This window comes from Scedosporium apiospermum (assembly GCF_000732125.1).
Source record: "Scedosporium apiospermum strain IHEM 14462 chromosome Unknown SEQ_SAPIO_0093, whole genome shotgun sequence".
Taxonomy (NCBI): domain Eukaryota; kingdom Fungi; phylum Ascomycota; class Sordariomycetes; order Microascales; family Microascaceae; genus Scedosporium; species Scedosporium apiospermum.
Genome location: NW_015971794.1, coordinates 256027 through 272192, shown reverse-complemented (window position 1 = coordinate 272192; position 16166 = coordinate 256027). Strand labels below are relative to the sequence as shown.

At 52.3% G+C, this 16166-nt stretch overlaps 4 protein-coding genes across 4 annotated transcripts; 2 read left to right on the top strand and 2 right to left on the bottom strand.

Moving 5' to 3' along the window:
• Positions 1 to 259: 259 nt before the first annotated feature.
• Positions 260 to 2661, bottom strand: SAPIO_CDS4627 (uncharacterized protein; the record flags this gene model as incomplete). Its single annotated transcript, XM_016787131.1, has 6 exons — positions 260 to 733; positions 884 to 1336; positions 1434 to 1723; positions 1808 to 2225; positions 2501 to 2524; positions 2629 to 2661. The coding sequence occupies 6 exons, from the start codon at positions 2659 to 2661 to the stop codon at positions 260 to 262; spliced, it is 1692 nt and encodes a 563-aa protein (XP_016643240.1).
• Positions 2662 to 4026: 1365 nt separating this feature from the next.
• Positions 4027 to 5821, bottom strand: SAPIO_CDS4626 (uncharacterized protein; the record flags this gene model as incomplete). Its single annotated transcript, XM_016787130.1, has 7 exons — positions 4027 to 4404; positions 4585 to 4780; positions 4895 to 4949; positions 5039 to 5175; positions 5276 to 5417; positions 5549 to 5576; positions 5666 to 5821. The coding sequence occupies 7 exons, from the start codon at positions 5819 to 5821 to the stop codon at positions 4027 to 4029; spliced, it is 1092 nt and encodes a 363-aa protein (XP_016643239.1).
• A 1870-nt stretch (positions 5822 to 7691) lies between these two features.
• Positions 7692 to 10189, top strand: SAPIO_CDS4625 (uncharacterized protein; the record flags this gene model as incomplete). Its single annotated transcript, XM_016787129.1, has 6 exons — positions 7692 to 7741; positions 7877 to 7996; positions 8097 to 8313; positions 8496 to 9035; positions 9165 to 9768; positions 9972 to 10189. 6 exons carry the CDS (start codon positions 7692 to 7694, stop codon positions 10187 to 10189), a joined length of 1749 nt encoding a protein of 582 aa, XP_016643238.1.
• Positions 10190 to 11283: 1094 nt separating this feature from the next.
• Positions 11284 to 16037, top strand: SAPIO_CDS4624 (Multidrug resistance protein CDR2; the record flags this gene model as incomplete). The annotated part of the gene is made up of 5 exons (XM_016787128.1): positions 11284 to 12387; positions 12479 to 14011; positions 14084 to 15028; positions 15092 to 15555; positions 15614 to 16037. The coding sequence occupies 5 exons, from the start codon at positions 11284 to 11286 to the stop codon at positions 16035 to 16037; spliced, it is 4470 nt and encodes a 1489-aa protein (XP_016643237.1).
• Positions 16038 to 16166: the final 129 nt, after the last annotated feature.

Below are 16166 nucleotides of genomic sequence, written 5' to 3'. Positions count from 1 at the left end.
GTGGCGCGGCTCCCTTTTTGTTGTTCTCTTACGATGGCACAATGGATGTCATCAAAAAAATCATCAATATCCCATTCAACATCAAACGATGATTGAGTGACAGGGGGCACTGGAATAGGGGGTCTTCACCATGCCCAACGCAAGACACCATGTCTTTCATTGATGCCCGATCCCGCTGAATGTTGAACGGGATCCAATCGATGGTACACGCAGCACTAAATCATCATTTCTTCAACACCCATCGAACGGTTCAATATTATTATACCTGAGCATCAACTCTCACCTGCACCTCCTTGCACAAATCAGCCATCGCCTGCGCCAACGGAGCAAAATCCGTCTGCTCCTTTGAAACCCTCTCCAGCGCTTTAGCAACCCTCTCTAGCAACACAATATCATCGGCATAGTCCCCGGGCCTACTGGCCCTCAAGATGGTCTTGAACAAGCATCCACAGGAAATGAGAGCCTGGCCAGCACCGAACAAGAACGAAATCATCGACGCGTAGGGGTGGTCCCGCAGGACGACGTCGCAGATTTCGAGGCCCTGCCGCGCCGCTCGGAGGACGATGGGGTGGTCCGGAATGTCGTCGTCGCAGGTGATTGGCGTAGGTGATCCGGAACGGAGCGCGGCAATCTTGCGCATGATGAAGATGATGGAGACGTAGCCCGTTTGCAACACATCTCCTACCGCCCAGACGAGGTTGATGTCTTCGGAGCAGGTTCTGAACCAGTCGTGCTATTTTCTTGGTGTCAGCATCATTCTCGGCCTTTCCCCCTTTATTTTCCGGACACTTTTTCCACTCCCTTTCTTTTCTTTCTTTTTTTTTATTGGCCCCTTTCTAGGTTTCATCTGAGACTGTAGGACTTGACGGGGCTGTACACTTACAAACTGCCACTCATCAAACACCTTCTCAATTTCATCGCACAGGGCCAAAGCCTCGTCGAACAGCGTCTCGTCGTTCCTCGTCGGCGCCTCAAGCAGCTGGAAGAACTGCGCCAAGATCAAGGTGACCCGTGACCCCACGATGAAGCACGACGTCGTCACGGCCCTCGGACCAGTCTCGCTCTCTTCGGCGGATATCGTCGGCAGGTTCACGCGCCAGTTGTCGAGGTTCGCCGTCAGCACGGGGGGCGTGTCGCATAGAAGGCGGAAGAAGAGGTCGATCTGGATGAGCATCCACAGGCTTTTCCTGTCCCAGCTGGCGACGACGCTTCGTACGCTCGAGGACATGGCGTTGCTGTCGAGGTTGTGGAGGTTGAGCCCCTGGGCATACCGACAGGCGTCCTTGAAGGTTTGCCAGAAGAGATCGTGATCGAAATATTCAACTGATGCCCTGGCCTAGGAAACATGTTAACTGAACAGAACCGCGTGAACAGGAAAGAAAGAAAGAAAGATGGCGCGTGATATAAGAGACGAGAGAAAGCCAATGGCTTACAATAAACAATGCCGCCAAAAAGTCTGTTATAGTCCCGGTCGCCTGCTTCCTCCAGACGGGCAGCGACCGAAGACAGCAAATGTAGAGTCTCCTTTGATGGCTCTGATAGTCCGGCGGCGGCGTATTCTTCGGAGGGAACCAGCACCCTTGGTAGAGAATGCAGTAATAGATGACCCAAATGGACGCGTCGATGTCGACGTGCGGCATGCCCACGAGGTCGGGCATCATCTCGAGCAGTTTCCTGGGGAGGAAACTCGAAAAAGTGTCTTCGGGTTCTCGGCTGAAATAATCTACATGAGAGCACGAGAGAAAATCGCAGGCAATGGTTAGCCAATATTAGATGCCAACAGTCGTCTTCCGAAGCTGCTCCTCACTTTTGATCCAGAGTTTGGACATTTCCGGAGTTATCGCCACATCTTCAGTAATAGTGGCTGTCGTGAGACTCTTTGCCCTCACCCTTTCCACCTGGGCCACGGCATCGCTGAGAATGGCAGTCGCATCTAGCGCGGTCGGCGCAGAAGGCTCCAGGTGTAGTCGCGGCGAAGGTGTCGTTCCCGTGAAGATCGCCGATGGCGCAGAGGAGATGCTACTACTAATAGCTCCATGACTCTGACTTGTCTGGCTTGGGGACTCGACATTTATGGTGTAGGAAGGAGTGCTGATGTCCGACACTGCCCGCGCATGTGTGATGGATTCTTCTACACGCTGTAGACGTTCAAGGATGGCCGATAAGGCGGAGTTATCGCCGGCAGTCGCCGTGCTAAGAGAAGCGTTAATAGCCGATGGTCGGTCCTAATCGGCGATGAGGAGCGGAGCGGAATATTTCCTCCTCCGTTGCGATGTCCCGAATCGTGATCGGTGTTAACTTACCTCGGCCCCGGTGGGGGTTTCTGGGCCCGTTTCACTCTTTGGGGATAGACGCAGTGGATACCTCTCGCTTTGCATCTTTCGCACTGAGGCAGGATACGATTGCATCGGATCTATGAAGCGGTCGCCGACCGTTTAGCGATGCGTTCCCGTGACCCGCGCACACCGATCACATTATTAATTTTTTTCTGCTAACTCACCTTGCGTTCCTTGCATCGTTTGCACTGCGTGTTAAAATGAAAGACGAGGCTTCCGTGTCAGTTAGGCGGGTCCACGAAGTTGCCAAGTGCGGAGTGCGGACAATGGACTTTGAAAGTCCGTCACTCACAGCGATAGGGTTAAGGTTGTTGGATTCGTCCATGGCCAGGCCAGCCCTATGGAAATTAAAAATTCCAACCGGGACTAAGAAATGGACGACGGAGGCCAGGAGGAAACTGCGGAGGTAAATCGTCCGATTTTATCGTAGGGCTGAGTATTGTTGCCTATCGCCGATTGCGAGTATGCTCGGGCGACATCAGGGAGGGAGTGCGGTAGTTGACGGAGATTCCTCAGTCCGTCCCACCGCGCTCCTTTTGAAGAGATTCGAAATGCTACAGTTGCAGTTTGTCAACTTCCAGTTACGCGGACTCCGCGGGCAGCGAAGCGCTCGATTTGATTAGACGGTGTGGTGCCCTGAGCGTTCCTGAGACGGTTCTTGCAGATTCCGTCCCAAGAGCTAAACGGGGAGACCGTCCAAGTTGTCCTTGTCGACCTGCCGTTTTCGGACTAGGTACCCCAATAACGGTCGGCACTCACTGACACCGACCGTGGTTCGGTTCGATAGCCCGGCTCGTCTGTGCAATTTAAACGGCAGCCAAGAACACGACGTTGGAGCTCCAGATTCAAAGATGGGCCACATTGTCTTAGTTTATTTGGTTGTAGGGCTGAACCTGTCGTTCTGCTTGTTTCTGAACAGACAGATGAGAAGCGAAGACAGTGAGCCACATTCCTTCGTGTTGAAATTGTACGGTTTGCAGGTTCCGTTTCAGCTTTGCCCCGATTCCTTCCCAATATCATGCCACAAGTATTTCGTACCTCGTGCAAGGGGCGGCGGTCTGGACCGGTCTAGAACAATCACGTGATCATTTATGCTCGTTCCTCTCGTACCCGGAAATACCCAGGTGAAATACTGAGTACTTCAGCACGTGTTCTTGATGAGATCACGGGATCACAAGACTACGCATCTCATCACGATCCGGTGACTGTGGTTTATTAAGATCGTCGGACCGGTTCTTCGACTACTCTTTGCAGTTTTACTAGATCTGTATGGAAGCTGCTTAGACGAGTCAGAAAGGGGGCGAGCTATTGCTCGGATTTGTCCGAGAGCAGTAGATTAGCTCGCCCAACGAGATACCCAATCTAAGATTAAAGTTTACGTCCCAGGTGTCTCTGCCGTGTCACACCACTATAGTGCCCAGGCCGGGTAAAGGGTAGTAAAGAGCTCAATGAAACCAAAGCTTATTGCAAGAATAGAACCTTTTTTTTTAATTTGTGTTTTTTCGTCGTAACTTTAAAAGCTAAATTTGTTTGGTAAAAATTTTCGGTATATTATTAGGGGAGCGCTGGATTCCCGCCCAGGCAGACGACATCTAATCTAATACAAACAATATATTCAGTACGGCATGGACCATTCATTCCTGGCACCTGCCGGATCTACATCGTGACTTCAAACTGCATTGACGAAATCTTAAACATCCAGCGTAGACTTATACTGGCTGACTTCGTACGTCTTCGTCACTATTATACCCTCCTGGTGCGCGCTATGATCACTGTTCGTGCTGCCGGCGCGGATGTCGTGCATGACCACCTTCCCGTACTCCGAGTTGGCTGCCTTGACGATGTGCTCCTCGCTGGTGTTGTCGCCGAGATCGGTAATGTCGTGGTGGCGTTTGGTCGACAAGGTCGGACGAACGCCCGAGTTGCCGATCCGGGACAGAGAGTAGCCGTACTTGTCGAGGCGGCCGCTGGTCTTCCGGCTGCTGTCCTTGTTGCTCGAGCTGAGCCAGCGGGACTTGGAGAAGAGGGGCTTGATGCTGGCGGCGTTGACGGCGATGATACCGACGAACTAGATTCAGACGTGGCGTGTGAGTGCGCCGCGGAAAAAGGAAGAAAATTCGAAAGCATGGAAATGGGGTGTGGTGGCGTGAGGTGGCGTGGGGTGGGATTGCGGGGGGAACAAGGGAGGGAACGGAAGGATTGAGGGTGCAGAAAAAAAAGCAAGCAGGACAGAGATCCCTGTACTTACCGTCTCTCGAATGGCCCAGATGGTACTAATGTTGATACCCTGAATGTCCCTGAGCGACAAGATGCAACGGAGAAGAGTAGCAATCATGATGAAGACACCCGAGCAAAGGAGGAGGCCGATGATCAGCTTCCGCTTAATACTGAGCTTCACCTTCCAGAGCAATGGCACTGGGATCATGACGATGACAAGATCGGTCCTGTTGTTTTTAATATGATTAATCGTTTGTCAACATGATCTGCCATCTTGCAAGGTTGCCCTGGAAAAGACAGGCATAAAAGTTTAGGATTCAATGACGTCTGGTTCGACTTACGAGATGTTCAGGACGACAAGGGACAAATAATTGGCCACGCCAAGAGTGCATCGGTCTGTGTGGAGATTAGCGCCATCGGCCGAGGGACAAGGGATAATTTGCTGGGGATCGGAAATATCCTGAAAAGAAACGAAACACACGCACCTCCGGGATATGGCACGACCTGCCAGTTCTTTTGGACGGGTGTGCAGTGAGCCCAGATAACGCCGATCACGGCGATGTAGGCCAACACGGTTGCCAGTCCTGTCCATTTGACAACTTTTTGCTGTTTTAGACCGAGACTAGTAGAAGTCAATTGCGAAATGTTAGAATTGGAACGCCAAGTGGCTCATGCCGATTCGTGGACTGGAACTCAAAGGTGAAGGGTGAAGGCAAGCGTACGTGATACGGTTGTAGTAGCAGAGCATGCAGCCCTTCAGGCACCAAATCAGAGTGACGTAGAAATTCCATCCAGCCATCAAGCACTTCGATCCAAACACCAGTTTGGCAATCTGTTCTTCGCTCAACGTAGCCCCGATCTCGTCTGTTATACCGATGTTGGTTCCGTTTTGTCCTGCAAGGAGTGAGAAAAAGAAAAAATAAGCAAAACAAGCCTTCCGGGAGAGAGTATCGCGGCGCACTCTGGGAAAGAAAAAAAAAAAAAAAAATCCCTACCAATAAGTTCCAACATCAACAGTTCCAGCTGCAAGGAACCGAAGAATATCGCTCAGTTACACGTCCCACTTCTCCGCTCCGACGAGCAAAATCGGAATCATAAAATCGTCGACTTACAGTCCAGAATACCAGAGCCAGGACGGCAAAGTAATCGTCACCCTGCCACCCCTTGAATCCCACGGCTTTCCATCGAGCAAAATAACGGAGGAATAAGATGAGGCAGCCGAGACCGTACTCGGTCCAGGCCTCGGTCTGGAACGGCGTCGCCGTCATCTTTCAAGGCGTTCTTGATCTTTTCTGTCCGACTTGTCCGATTCTACTGTCTCACACACTCTCTCCCAATTGTGAGAGTGGAATGACACACCGGGAGGAGCGGAAGAACAGCACAGCACAATTGAAGACGGAGAGCTCAGTCAACGTTTGCGAATAAGCAGAACAAGAACAAACACAAACAGCACACATGTGGAGTGTCGTGCTGACCGAGAAAAACAGAAGCAAAAAACAAAGGATCAATGGATTTTAAGACTGTGGGCTTATCATGCCGGGGTAGTGGCTAGTCTTATTCGCACGACGATGACATTCCAAGACGTCGATCTTAGAGCACTTGGGTGCATTTAGACTGGGTTAGACCAGGCACGCAAAGACCAACGCCTTTTCGCCACTAATTCCTTTCTAATTCAAACTAAAATTCATTTCAAAATTTGGCGTGTTCTTGTTTCGTCCTAGCCTCCACCTTAGCCCCCTTTTTTTTTTTCTCGCCCTTGCCCCGGATCCTTTGCCAGTCGAGAGTTGCTGGGACCCGCTAGCAGGCATCACCCGTGCAGAGAAAGGCCGCTCGAAGCAAGTTTACGACGTTAGTTTATGAGCCCACCGAACAAGGGCTGTTCGGATCCGCTCCATACGAGGACCCCTGTCGACGATCGATTGCGCTATCTTAGTTCTTACGAAGTTGATTCGAATAATCAGGCCGGGCTGTGAGTGGTCGTAAGACCTCGGCATATGCAGCAAATTGATAACTCCGCTGCACGAGCTGCCCGAGGGAAGGGGAGGGTAACGCTTGGAGAGTGAGAGGGGGAGGAAGAAGACTTAGGAGGGGGCTAAAGGGGGGGAACCAACATTTCATGATCCGAGAACGTGTTAACGGACCCCCAACTTAAAAGCCACTAGAAGAAAATGATCTTGGCTAGATCCTGCGTCGTATGTTTGAAGAAAAAATCCAATCAAATTAGAGGAAGCCACAGGAAATAGAGCGGAAAAAAGAACAGACATCGCCCCGTCGATGCTTCCATCTTGGGTCATGATTCCACCGGCGAGCGCCAATAGACTCGAATCGTCTTGTCACGTTATGGATTGACAGCTGAATTTCCTTATTTAGTAACTGGACACCTGCAACCTCTTGCAACATGGCCGCCCGCCAGCTGGACTCCCCAGTGACACTCATGCAACCTGCATCCGCACCTACTCACCTGTCTCCACCCCGCAGCTACCCTGCAACCTCCCTGCAACCTCCTCCACCTTCATGCTCCTCCCTGCATGCTCCCTGCACCTCCCCTGCTCCTTGGCTTTTCCCCCCTGCAAGGCTTACTCCAACAAGGATCGAATCGGCGTTACGAGCACGTCGCAGTAGCATCGAGTCGCACTGCAAGGGTGGACGAAGTAGCCTCGCCAGGGCCCAGGCTTCTATTTTGTCACTTCTCCTGCTTCAACCTGCTTCTACTGTGCTTCATCTTTGCTTCGACCTGCTTCAATGTCGTATGAGACGCTCCTCTCATTGCTACGGTTTTATTCCCGATACCCGAACGCAATGCAGATCTTAATCTGGCGGTGACGACTGCATTGCCGATTTGCGAGCCGCCAAGGTCCCAATTTCCCGCATGAGAAAAAGAGGAGGTGCGAGGCATCATGATGGAGAAAGATGGAGAAAGCATGGCAAATGGCTTGTATATAAAATGCCCATGTTGTCTACGACTTCGTAGTGTCACTGTCACCGTCACTGTTCAGGGTACTGCCTGGCACGTTGGTACTCAGCTCCCTGACGCTAACTTGCTTCTACCGTTTTCTCTATTCTCCTTTCAGCATTATTGTTCTTATTACCTTCGTCCTTATTGTCCGAACTTGCCAATTAAGACGAGAAAAAAACGCCATGGCCTCGAGTGAGCAATCGGAAAAGATCTACGATTTTATCGTATGTGGGTAAGTGATCGGCGACCAGAACCAGACTTTTGAAGCTTTGAATGAAAGCTCCGAGAAAAAAACGCCCCCAGGATACCACTGCATGAAGAAACATTCTCTAACCGAAGCCCTTGATGTTTGCTTTTTGTTTCGCAGAGGCGGCACGTCCGGCTGTGTGGTCGCGGGCCGACTTGCAGAGGATCCCAACGTCAGTGTGTTGGTCATCGAGGCTGGCCAGCACAATGAGAACCTGGAGAATGTCCATATGACCGGAGGGTAAGTAACAAACAATCTCGTGTGTAGATTGTGTAGATCGCGGCCGATGTTTTTGATTGTCAATCATCGATAATAATTCCCTGGTTTCCCCAATTTATAGCTGGTCCAAGAACTTCGACAGCGAAACCGACTGGAATATCATCTCCGAGAAGCGCCCTGCCGTCAATGATCGCCAAGTCAAGTTGAGCCGAGGAAAATTCCTCGGTGGCTGCTCTGGATGCAACGGCACGTTGTGCATTCGCGGGTCCCGACAGGATTACGACGACTGGGGTCTTGACGGATGGAGCGGCGATGAGTTCTTCAAGTACATGGCCAAGGTAATTGATGCCAATCCGCTTTTGTTTCTATTTCTATTTCTATTTTCATGATTATTTTCAAGGTTGTTATTATTATTATTTTCTTTTCGGCCAAATGTCGACTTTCTTTCCTTGTCTCTCTCTCTGTCCATCTACATCTCCGAGGGCATTCGCTAGAATTTTCTTTTGCGATTTTCATCTAGGCCGAAACCTTCCACACCAAGCCTTGGTTCAACGAGACCAAGGAGGAGCACGGCTACGATGGCCACCTCCACGTCGAGCCCCACGATCTCGCCCCCATCTCGAATCTCCTGATGGAGTCCATGGTCTCCAAGGGTCTCCCCCTCGACCATGACATGTTCACGCACGGAAACAACCCTCACGGCTGCGGACACGTCCCGCGATCAGTTTACAAGGGCCTCCGAACCACCGGCGCCGACTTCATCACGAGGGAGAACGAGAAGAAGAACATCGATCTCCTCGTCGAGACGCACGTCGACAAGGTCATTATCGAAAAGGACGCCGACGGCGAGCTCAAGGCCACGGGCGTCAGGGCCGTCAAGGCAGACGGCACCGTCGTCGAGATCAAGGCCCGGAAGGAGGTCATCGTCAGTGGCGGTTCGTACTGCAGCCCCAACATCCTCAACCGCTCTGGCATTGGTGCCAAGGACGAGTTGGAGAAGCATGGCATCACCACCCTCGTCGATCTCCCCGGCGTCGGAAAGAATCTGATGGATCATTTGGTGCGTTGAGCGAATTTTTATTGAAGGATCCTTCCCGCCCCCTCCCTCCCTCCCCCCTGCCTTTTATTTTCCCCACCTTGTGGCGCCCAACCATGTTCGTGTTAAAAAACTGACTCGTCACAAAACTAGATTGTCTTCATCTTCTACGAAACCGAGAAACCCGGTCTCACGAATGACTACCTCGTCTACCACGGCAACGCCCTCGAAAAGACCTACGAGCAATGGAAAAATGAAAAGACCGGCTTCCTCTCCACCTTCCCTTTCGGCATCTTCGCCTTTGCGCGTCTCGATGACCGCCTCGCCGATTCCGCCGTCTGGAACGCCGCCCCGCGCGAGCCCGGTCGCGACCCCATGGGCCTGACGCCGAAGCAGCCCAACATTGAGTTCTTCTCCACCGAGTGCTACGGCGGGCCGAAGCAGTTCGACAAGTTCCCCGGAGATGGCCAGCACGCTTTCAGTATCATTGCTGAGCTGTTCGCGCCCAAGTCGCGAGGCACTGTTACTCTCCGCAGCGCGAACCCCGCGGATGGTCCCATTGTAGACTGCAATTACCTTGCCGACCCGCTCGATGTCGAGGTTTTGGCCGAGGCTTGCCGGTTCGGCAACGAGATTGTCACGCAGGGCGCCGGGACCAAGGATATCGTCAAGGGTTCGTGGCCGTCTGATTTGACGCATCATACCTACAGCTCCAGGGAGGACTGGATCCCCTACGTGAGGGATAACGCGACTACTTGTGAGTGCATCGAATTTTACTTTATTTTTTTTCTTTTACTTTTTTATGCACTGTTATTTCGTTTTGTGTGTCTTTTTTAAGTTGTGGGGATGTGTGCGGGGCTTGGAGCGGAAAGAAGGGATTCCTGACGGGGGCTAGACTAGCTTCAACGTTCTCTTCCTGCAACGTAACCATAACCATGCTAACTCTACCACACCAAAAAGGCTACCATGCGGCGGGCACTTGTGCCATGGGCAAGGAATCTGATCCTAATGCCGTCGTCAACGAGAAGCTCTTCGCCAAGGGCGTCAAGGGCCTCAGGGTTGCCGACTGCAGCGTCATGCCGACTTTGAACGGTGGTCACACTCAGATTCCAGCGTTCGGAATTGGTGAGAAGGCCGCTAGCCTCATTAAGGAGACCTGGGGCTTGAAGTCGGCTTAAGCATTAAGCAGTCGCAAAGCACAGAGAGAACAGACAAGTCGATGCTTGAAGCCTCACAAAAATGGGCGTCTGAAGGGAAATGCCATTGATGTTGTTATGACATGCATTAGGAAATTGGAGAAATTGAACAATGAGACAATTGATTCATGACTTGACTGTCTTTTCATCCAAGTTCACTTCTCCCCAAGAGTCCGTTCGTGCACTAAATGTTGATCACCGCTCACCCGCACTTGTCCCTTTTCGGAAAAGTTAACGAGCTGATGGTTGACAGCTCACAACGCTTAGCCATAACCGCGACGAAAACACAGCACCACCGTGACCGTGAATAGTGCTTGATACCTCTTTGACCTCCACAAACCAGCGGATATCTGACGTGATCCATTCTGGTTAGTGTGTGTGTGTAGTGCAGCATACTTCTTCTCAATTGCACCTGAATAAACTAGATCCCATCTCGGGTCTGTCCCCCAGATTCGCAGGTAGGTGGGCCGTGGTACTCTAAATGTTATTTGCAGAAACGGTAGCCAAAAACGGGAAAAACAGCCCGCGTTGCAGGACAAAAGTAAACTAATTCGGGGCCCGCGGAGAGCGGCGTGAGTAAGAATGACGCGCACACCGGAACCAAAAAGTGGAAACCGGGTCCTTCCCTTGCGCGTTTTGGGAACTAGGCAACAATAAAAGGATTCGAGCGGTCTTGGCAAAGTCCGCGACTCCACGTTCGGAAGGAATGTGTGCATCGACGGGCTGTGGGCGGGTCTCCGTCTGCAGTCGACAGTGGTCAGGGAACGGGGTTTTCTCAGCTCGTTACGAAGGCCAAGAGATTGATTAAAAATGTAGAAACAAAAAATAAAATAAATGGCGGAAGCCCGCGCCGAGACGATGCAAGGTCCGAGAAAACATATAAGTCTAATTTCGTTCCTTTTTTTTTTTTTTTTTCTTTTTTTTGCATTCAGCTCTTTTTTTGTTCTTCATGTAATCATTGATCACACTTCTTTTGATTCTCTCTTCTTCGGACAACCCAGGGTCGGCCTGGTTGTGCGTGCCAGTTTAATAGTGTCATTCCCTAACAAACACACCTTTTGTCTTCCTGCGCCATCATGGCTTCCAACGCGAAAGGCGAGGGGGAGGACCCCGCGCAGTCTCTCGCGCCGGAGAAAACCCACCCGCCAACGGCGCGCTCCGCCGCCGAATCCACAACCACCGTCGTCGAGAAGGACTGGCACGCTCGACGCTCAACCACGGACCCAATGGCCGACGAGGAGGAGCGCATGAACGAGGAGGTCCACGAGCTTGCCCGGAGACTGACGACGACCCAATCCAACGCTGCGCCCGGTTCCCTCTTCCCGCTCCCCATCGAAGGACCCCTCGACCCCAGCAGCCCCAAGTTCGACGCGCGCCAATGGGCCAAGGCATTCTACGCTCTTCGGGTTGATACTTCCGAAGGGAGCCCGCCTAGAACGACCGGCGTGGCTTTCAAGGGACTCAGCGCGTACGGATTTGGCACCTCTACGTCCTTCCAGAAGAGCGTCGGGAATGTCTTCCTCAAGGGCGTTTCTGCGCTCAAGAAGATCAGCGGTGCAAAGGAGCAGCGCATCGATATCCTGCACGACCTCGAGGGTATCGTCCGCGCGGGTGAAATGCTCGCCGTGCTGGGTCCTCCCGGTTCCGGCTGCTCGACTTTCCTGAAGACCATTGCAGGAGACACCCACGGGTTCCACGTCTCCAAGGACGCCGTCGTCAACTACCAGGGCGTGCACCCCAACGAGATGAGAACGGCTTTCCGCGGCGAGGCCATCTACACCGCCGAGGTTGATCACCATTTCCCCCATTTGACCGTCGGTGATACGCTGTACTTTGCCGCCCGCGCCCGCTGCCCGAAGAACATCCCCGAGGGCGTTTCGCGGAAGGAATACGCCGAGCATCTCCGAGACGTGACGATGGCCATGTTTGGCATCTCGCATACCAAGAATACCCGTGTCGGTGACGACTTTATTCGCGGCGTCAGCGGAGGCGAGAGGAAGCGTGTTACTATTGCAGAGGCGGCGCTGAGCTATTCCCCCCTTCAATGCTGGGATAACAGTACGAGGGGTTTGGATAGTGCGAACGCGCTGGAATTTTGTCGGACGCTGAGGACGCAGGCGGATATCATGGGGAGCACGTCTTGTGTTGCCATTTATCAGGCGTCGCAAGATGCATATGATGTGAGTATTAGGGGCAAAGGGAGGGGAAACGAAAAAAAAAAAAAAAAAAAAAAAAAAAAAAAAAACTGTTCAACCTACTAACTGCATTCAGATCTTTGACAAAGTCATTGTTCTTTACGATGGAAGACAGATCTTCTTTGGCAAAACTGGCGAAGCCAAGTCCTACTTCGAAGGTCTCGGGTTCATCTGTCCCGAACAGCAAACCACCGCCGACTTCCTAACTTCCATGACCAGCGCCCACGAGCGCATTGTTCGCCCCGGATGGGAGGGAAAAGCCCCGCGTAGCGCCGACGAATTCGCCGACGCCTGGAAGGCTAGCAAGCACCGAAACCAGCTCATGGCTGAGGTGGAAGACTACTTTGAGCGCCATCCTTTTGGTGGCGAGCACTACCAAATGTTCCTCGAGTCGCGCAAGGCCGACCAGTCCAAGTCCCAGCGGGCTAAATCGCCGTTCACGCTTTCGTACATGGAGCAGATGGGCCTCACGCTCTGGCGCAGCGCCGTCATGCTCAAGACCGACCCGAGTATTCCCATTGTCATGCTCTTCAGCAACTTTTTCGAGGCCCTCATCGTTAGCAGCGTGTTTTACAACTTGCCGGCCAACACATCGACATTTTTCAGGCGCGGCGTTCTCATCTTTTACGTCGTTCTCATGAACGCGTTTTCCAGCGTCCTCGAGATCCTGTCCCTCTACGCCAAGAGAAAGATTGTTGAAAAGCACTCCCGCTACGCCTTCTACCACCCAAGCGCCGAAGCCCTCTCTTCCATGGTCGTTGACCTTCCCTACAAGATCCTCAACACAATCTTCCTCAATACGACCATGTACTTCATGGGGCATCTTCGACGCGAGGCGGGTCCGTACTTCTTCTTCCTCCTCATCTCCTTCACCGTCACTATGTCTATGTCCATGCTGTTCCGCTTCATCGCCTCCATCACAAAGTCCATCGACCAAGCCCTCGCGCCGGCGTCCATCTTCCTTCTCGCCATCGTGACGTATACCGGCTTCGCCATCCCGCCGGACTACATGGAAAAGTGGATCGGGTGGTTCCGCTGGATTAACCCCGTGTACTACGGCTTGGAGAGTCTCTTCCTCAATGAATTCACTGGCCGCTCGTTTCCCTGCACGACTTACGTGCCTTCGGGGCCGGGGTACGACTCGGTTGCGGCCGACCAGCGGGTTTGTGCTACCACGGGATCCGTACCGGGCCAGCCTTTTGTTTTCGGAAGCGACTATCTCAAGAGCGCGTACGGATTCGTGAATGTGCATCGCTGGAGGAATTTTGGCGTCGTTGTTGCTTTTGCCGTATTGTACATGATTCTTCATCTTGTCGCCACAGAATATATTGCCTCGGAGCGATCTCGCGGCGAAGTCCTCTTGTTTACTCGCAGGGGTATGAAGAAGCAGACGAAGCAGTCAACGGGTGATGTCGAGACAGGCCCTGGTGGTAATAAGGTCGTACGAAGAGAGGCCGAGGACTCTGATGCTCCGTCGAACATGGATACACAGGTTTCTGTTTTCCACTGGAAAGACGTGTGTTATGACATCAAGATTAAGGGAGAGCCGAGGAGACTCCTTGATAATGTGGACGGATGGGTGAAGCCGGGAACATTGACTGCTCTAATGGTAAGTTTATTGGAATCCCAAGCACTTGTCTCCCGATGTGCTGATCCAGACTATTAACACCTTCATCGACAGGGCGTATCTGGAGCCGGCAAAACAACTCTCCTCGATGTCCTCGCCAGCCGCGTCACCATGGGCGTAATCACAGGAGAAATGCTGGTAAATGGCAAACAACGCGACCAATCCTTCCAACGGAAAACCGGATACGTTCAGCAGCAGGATCTCCACCTTCACACGTCCACCGTCCGGGAAGCCCTCAACTTCAGCGCCCTCCTCCGCCAGCCGTCACGCTACACACAGGCCGAAAAGCTCGCATACGTCGATACCGTCATCAATCTCTTGGACATGGAAGAATACTCGGATGCCATCATCGGCGTCCCGGGAGAAGGTCTCAACGTTGAGCAGAGGAAGAGGCTCACGATCGGCGTCGAGCTGGCGGCAAGGCCCCAGCTTCTGCTATTCCTTGATGAACCTACCTCTGGGCTTGACAGCCAAACGTCGTGGTCAATCTGCAATTTGATGGAGAAGTTGACCAAGAGCGGTCAAGCAATCTTGTGCACGATCCACCAACCTTCTGCTATGCTCTTCCAGCGATTCGACCGTCTCCTTCTCCTGGCTAGCGGTGGCAAGACTGTCTACTTTGGTGAAATTGGAAAAAATGCCAACATCATGATCGATTACTTTGTTCGCAACGGTGGTCCACCTTGTCCACCTGGCGCCAACCCAGCCGAGTACATGCTCGAGGTTATCGGTGCAGCTCCCGGTGCGCACACCGATATCGATTGGCCTGCCGCGTGGCGGAACAGTCCGGAGTATCGCGGAATTCAGAATGAACTGGCTCGTCTTGCGCGTGGAGAGGGTGCTCCGGAGCCCCAGGATGTCGACAAGGATCCATCTGCCTACAGGCAGTTTGCTGCTCCGTTCACTACTCAGCTCTTTGAAGTAACCAAGCGTGTGTTCCAGCAGTACTGGCGAAGCCCGACATACATCTACTCCAAGGGTCTTTTGTCGTTCGGCAGTGTAAGTTGAAACTAACCTTTGCATGGTCCACTCTTCAAATTTCACCTACTAACAGTGCCCCAGGCTCTCTTCGTCGGATTATCCTTCCTCAACGCCGAAAACACACAGCGCGGCCTACAAAACCAAATGTTCGGCATTTTCATCTTCCTCTTCACCTTCGCCCAAATCGTCCAGCAAATCATGCCCCTCTTCGTCACCCAGCGAACGCTCTACGAGGCGCGAGAGCGTCCGTCAAAAGCCTACTCGTGGCAATCTTTCCTTATCGCCAACGTCTTGGTCGAGATTGCCTGGAATTCTCTCATGTCTGTGTTCTGCTTCGTGTGCTGGTACTTCCCCATTGGTCTCTATCGTAACGCGTACGCGACGGACGCCGTTGATTCTCGTGGAATTACCATGTTTATGCAGGTCTGGGTGTTCTTCGTCTTTACAAGCACCTTCGCCGATATGGCTATTGCGGCCATCGGGAGCGTCGAGATTGCTGGTGCCATTGTGAACCTCTTCGTCATTATGATGTTCACATTCTGCGGGTAAGTCAAATATCCGGCCACCTTTACCTAGGAATCGTGCGCTAATCGGTTTTCACAGTGTCCTTGCCGGTCCTAACGACCTTCCCGGCTTCTGGATCTTCATGTACCGCGTGAACCCAATCACTTACGTGATCGAAGGCTTCCTCGGCACATCTCTCGCCAACACCGCCGTCCACTGCGCCAACAACGAGTTCCTCTCTTTCAAGTCCCCCGAAGGAATGACCTGCGCCGAGTACATGGAACCCTACATGTCCGTCGTCGGCGGCTACCTCGTCAATCCCGAGGCAGGCAACGGAACCGAGTGCCAGTACTGTCAGATGGACAACACGAACACGTTCCTGTCGAGCATCAACGTCAGTTTCGACCACCGATGGAGGAACTTTGGGTTCATGTGGGCGTTTGCCGTGTTTAATATTGCGGCTGCTGTGATTCTTTATTGGCTGGTTCGCGTCCCGAAGAAGAAGGGCAAGGGGCTCAAATAAAAATGAGACGCGATACTAGATATTATTCAACCGGGGCTACACTTCATTCGACAAGTTTACAAGGTTCCTGCCACAACTGCATTTCCATTCTTTCATAGATATTCTCTTAGACACACTCTCATAGAGTTA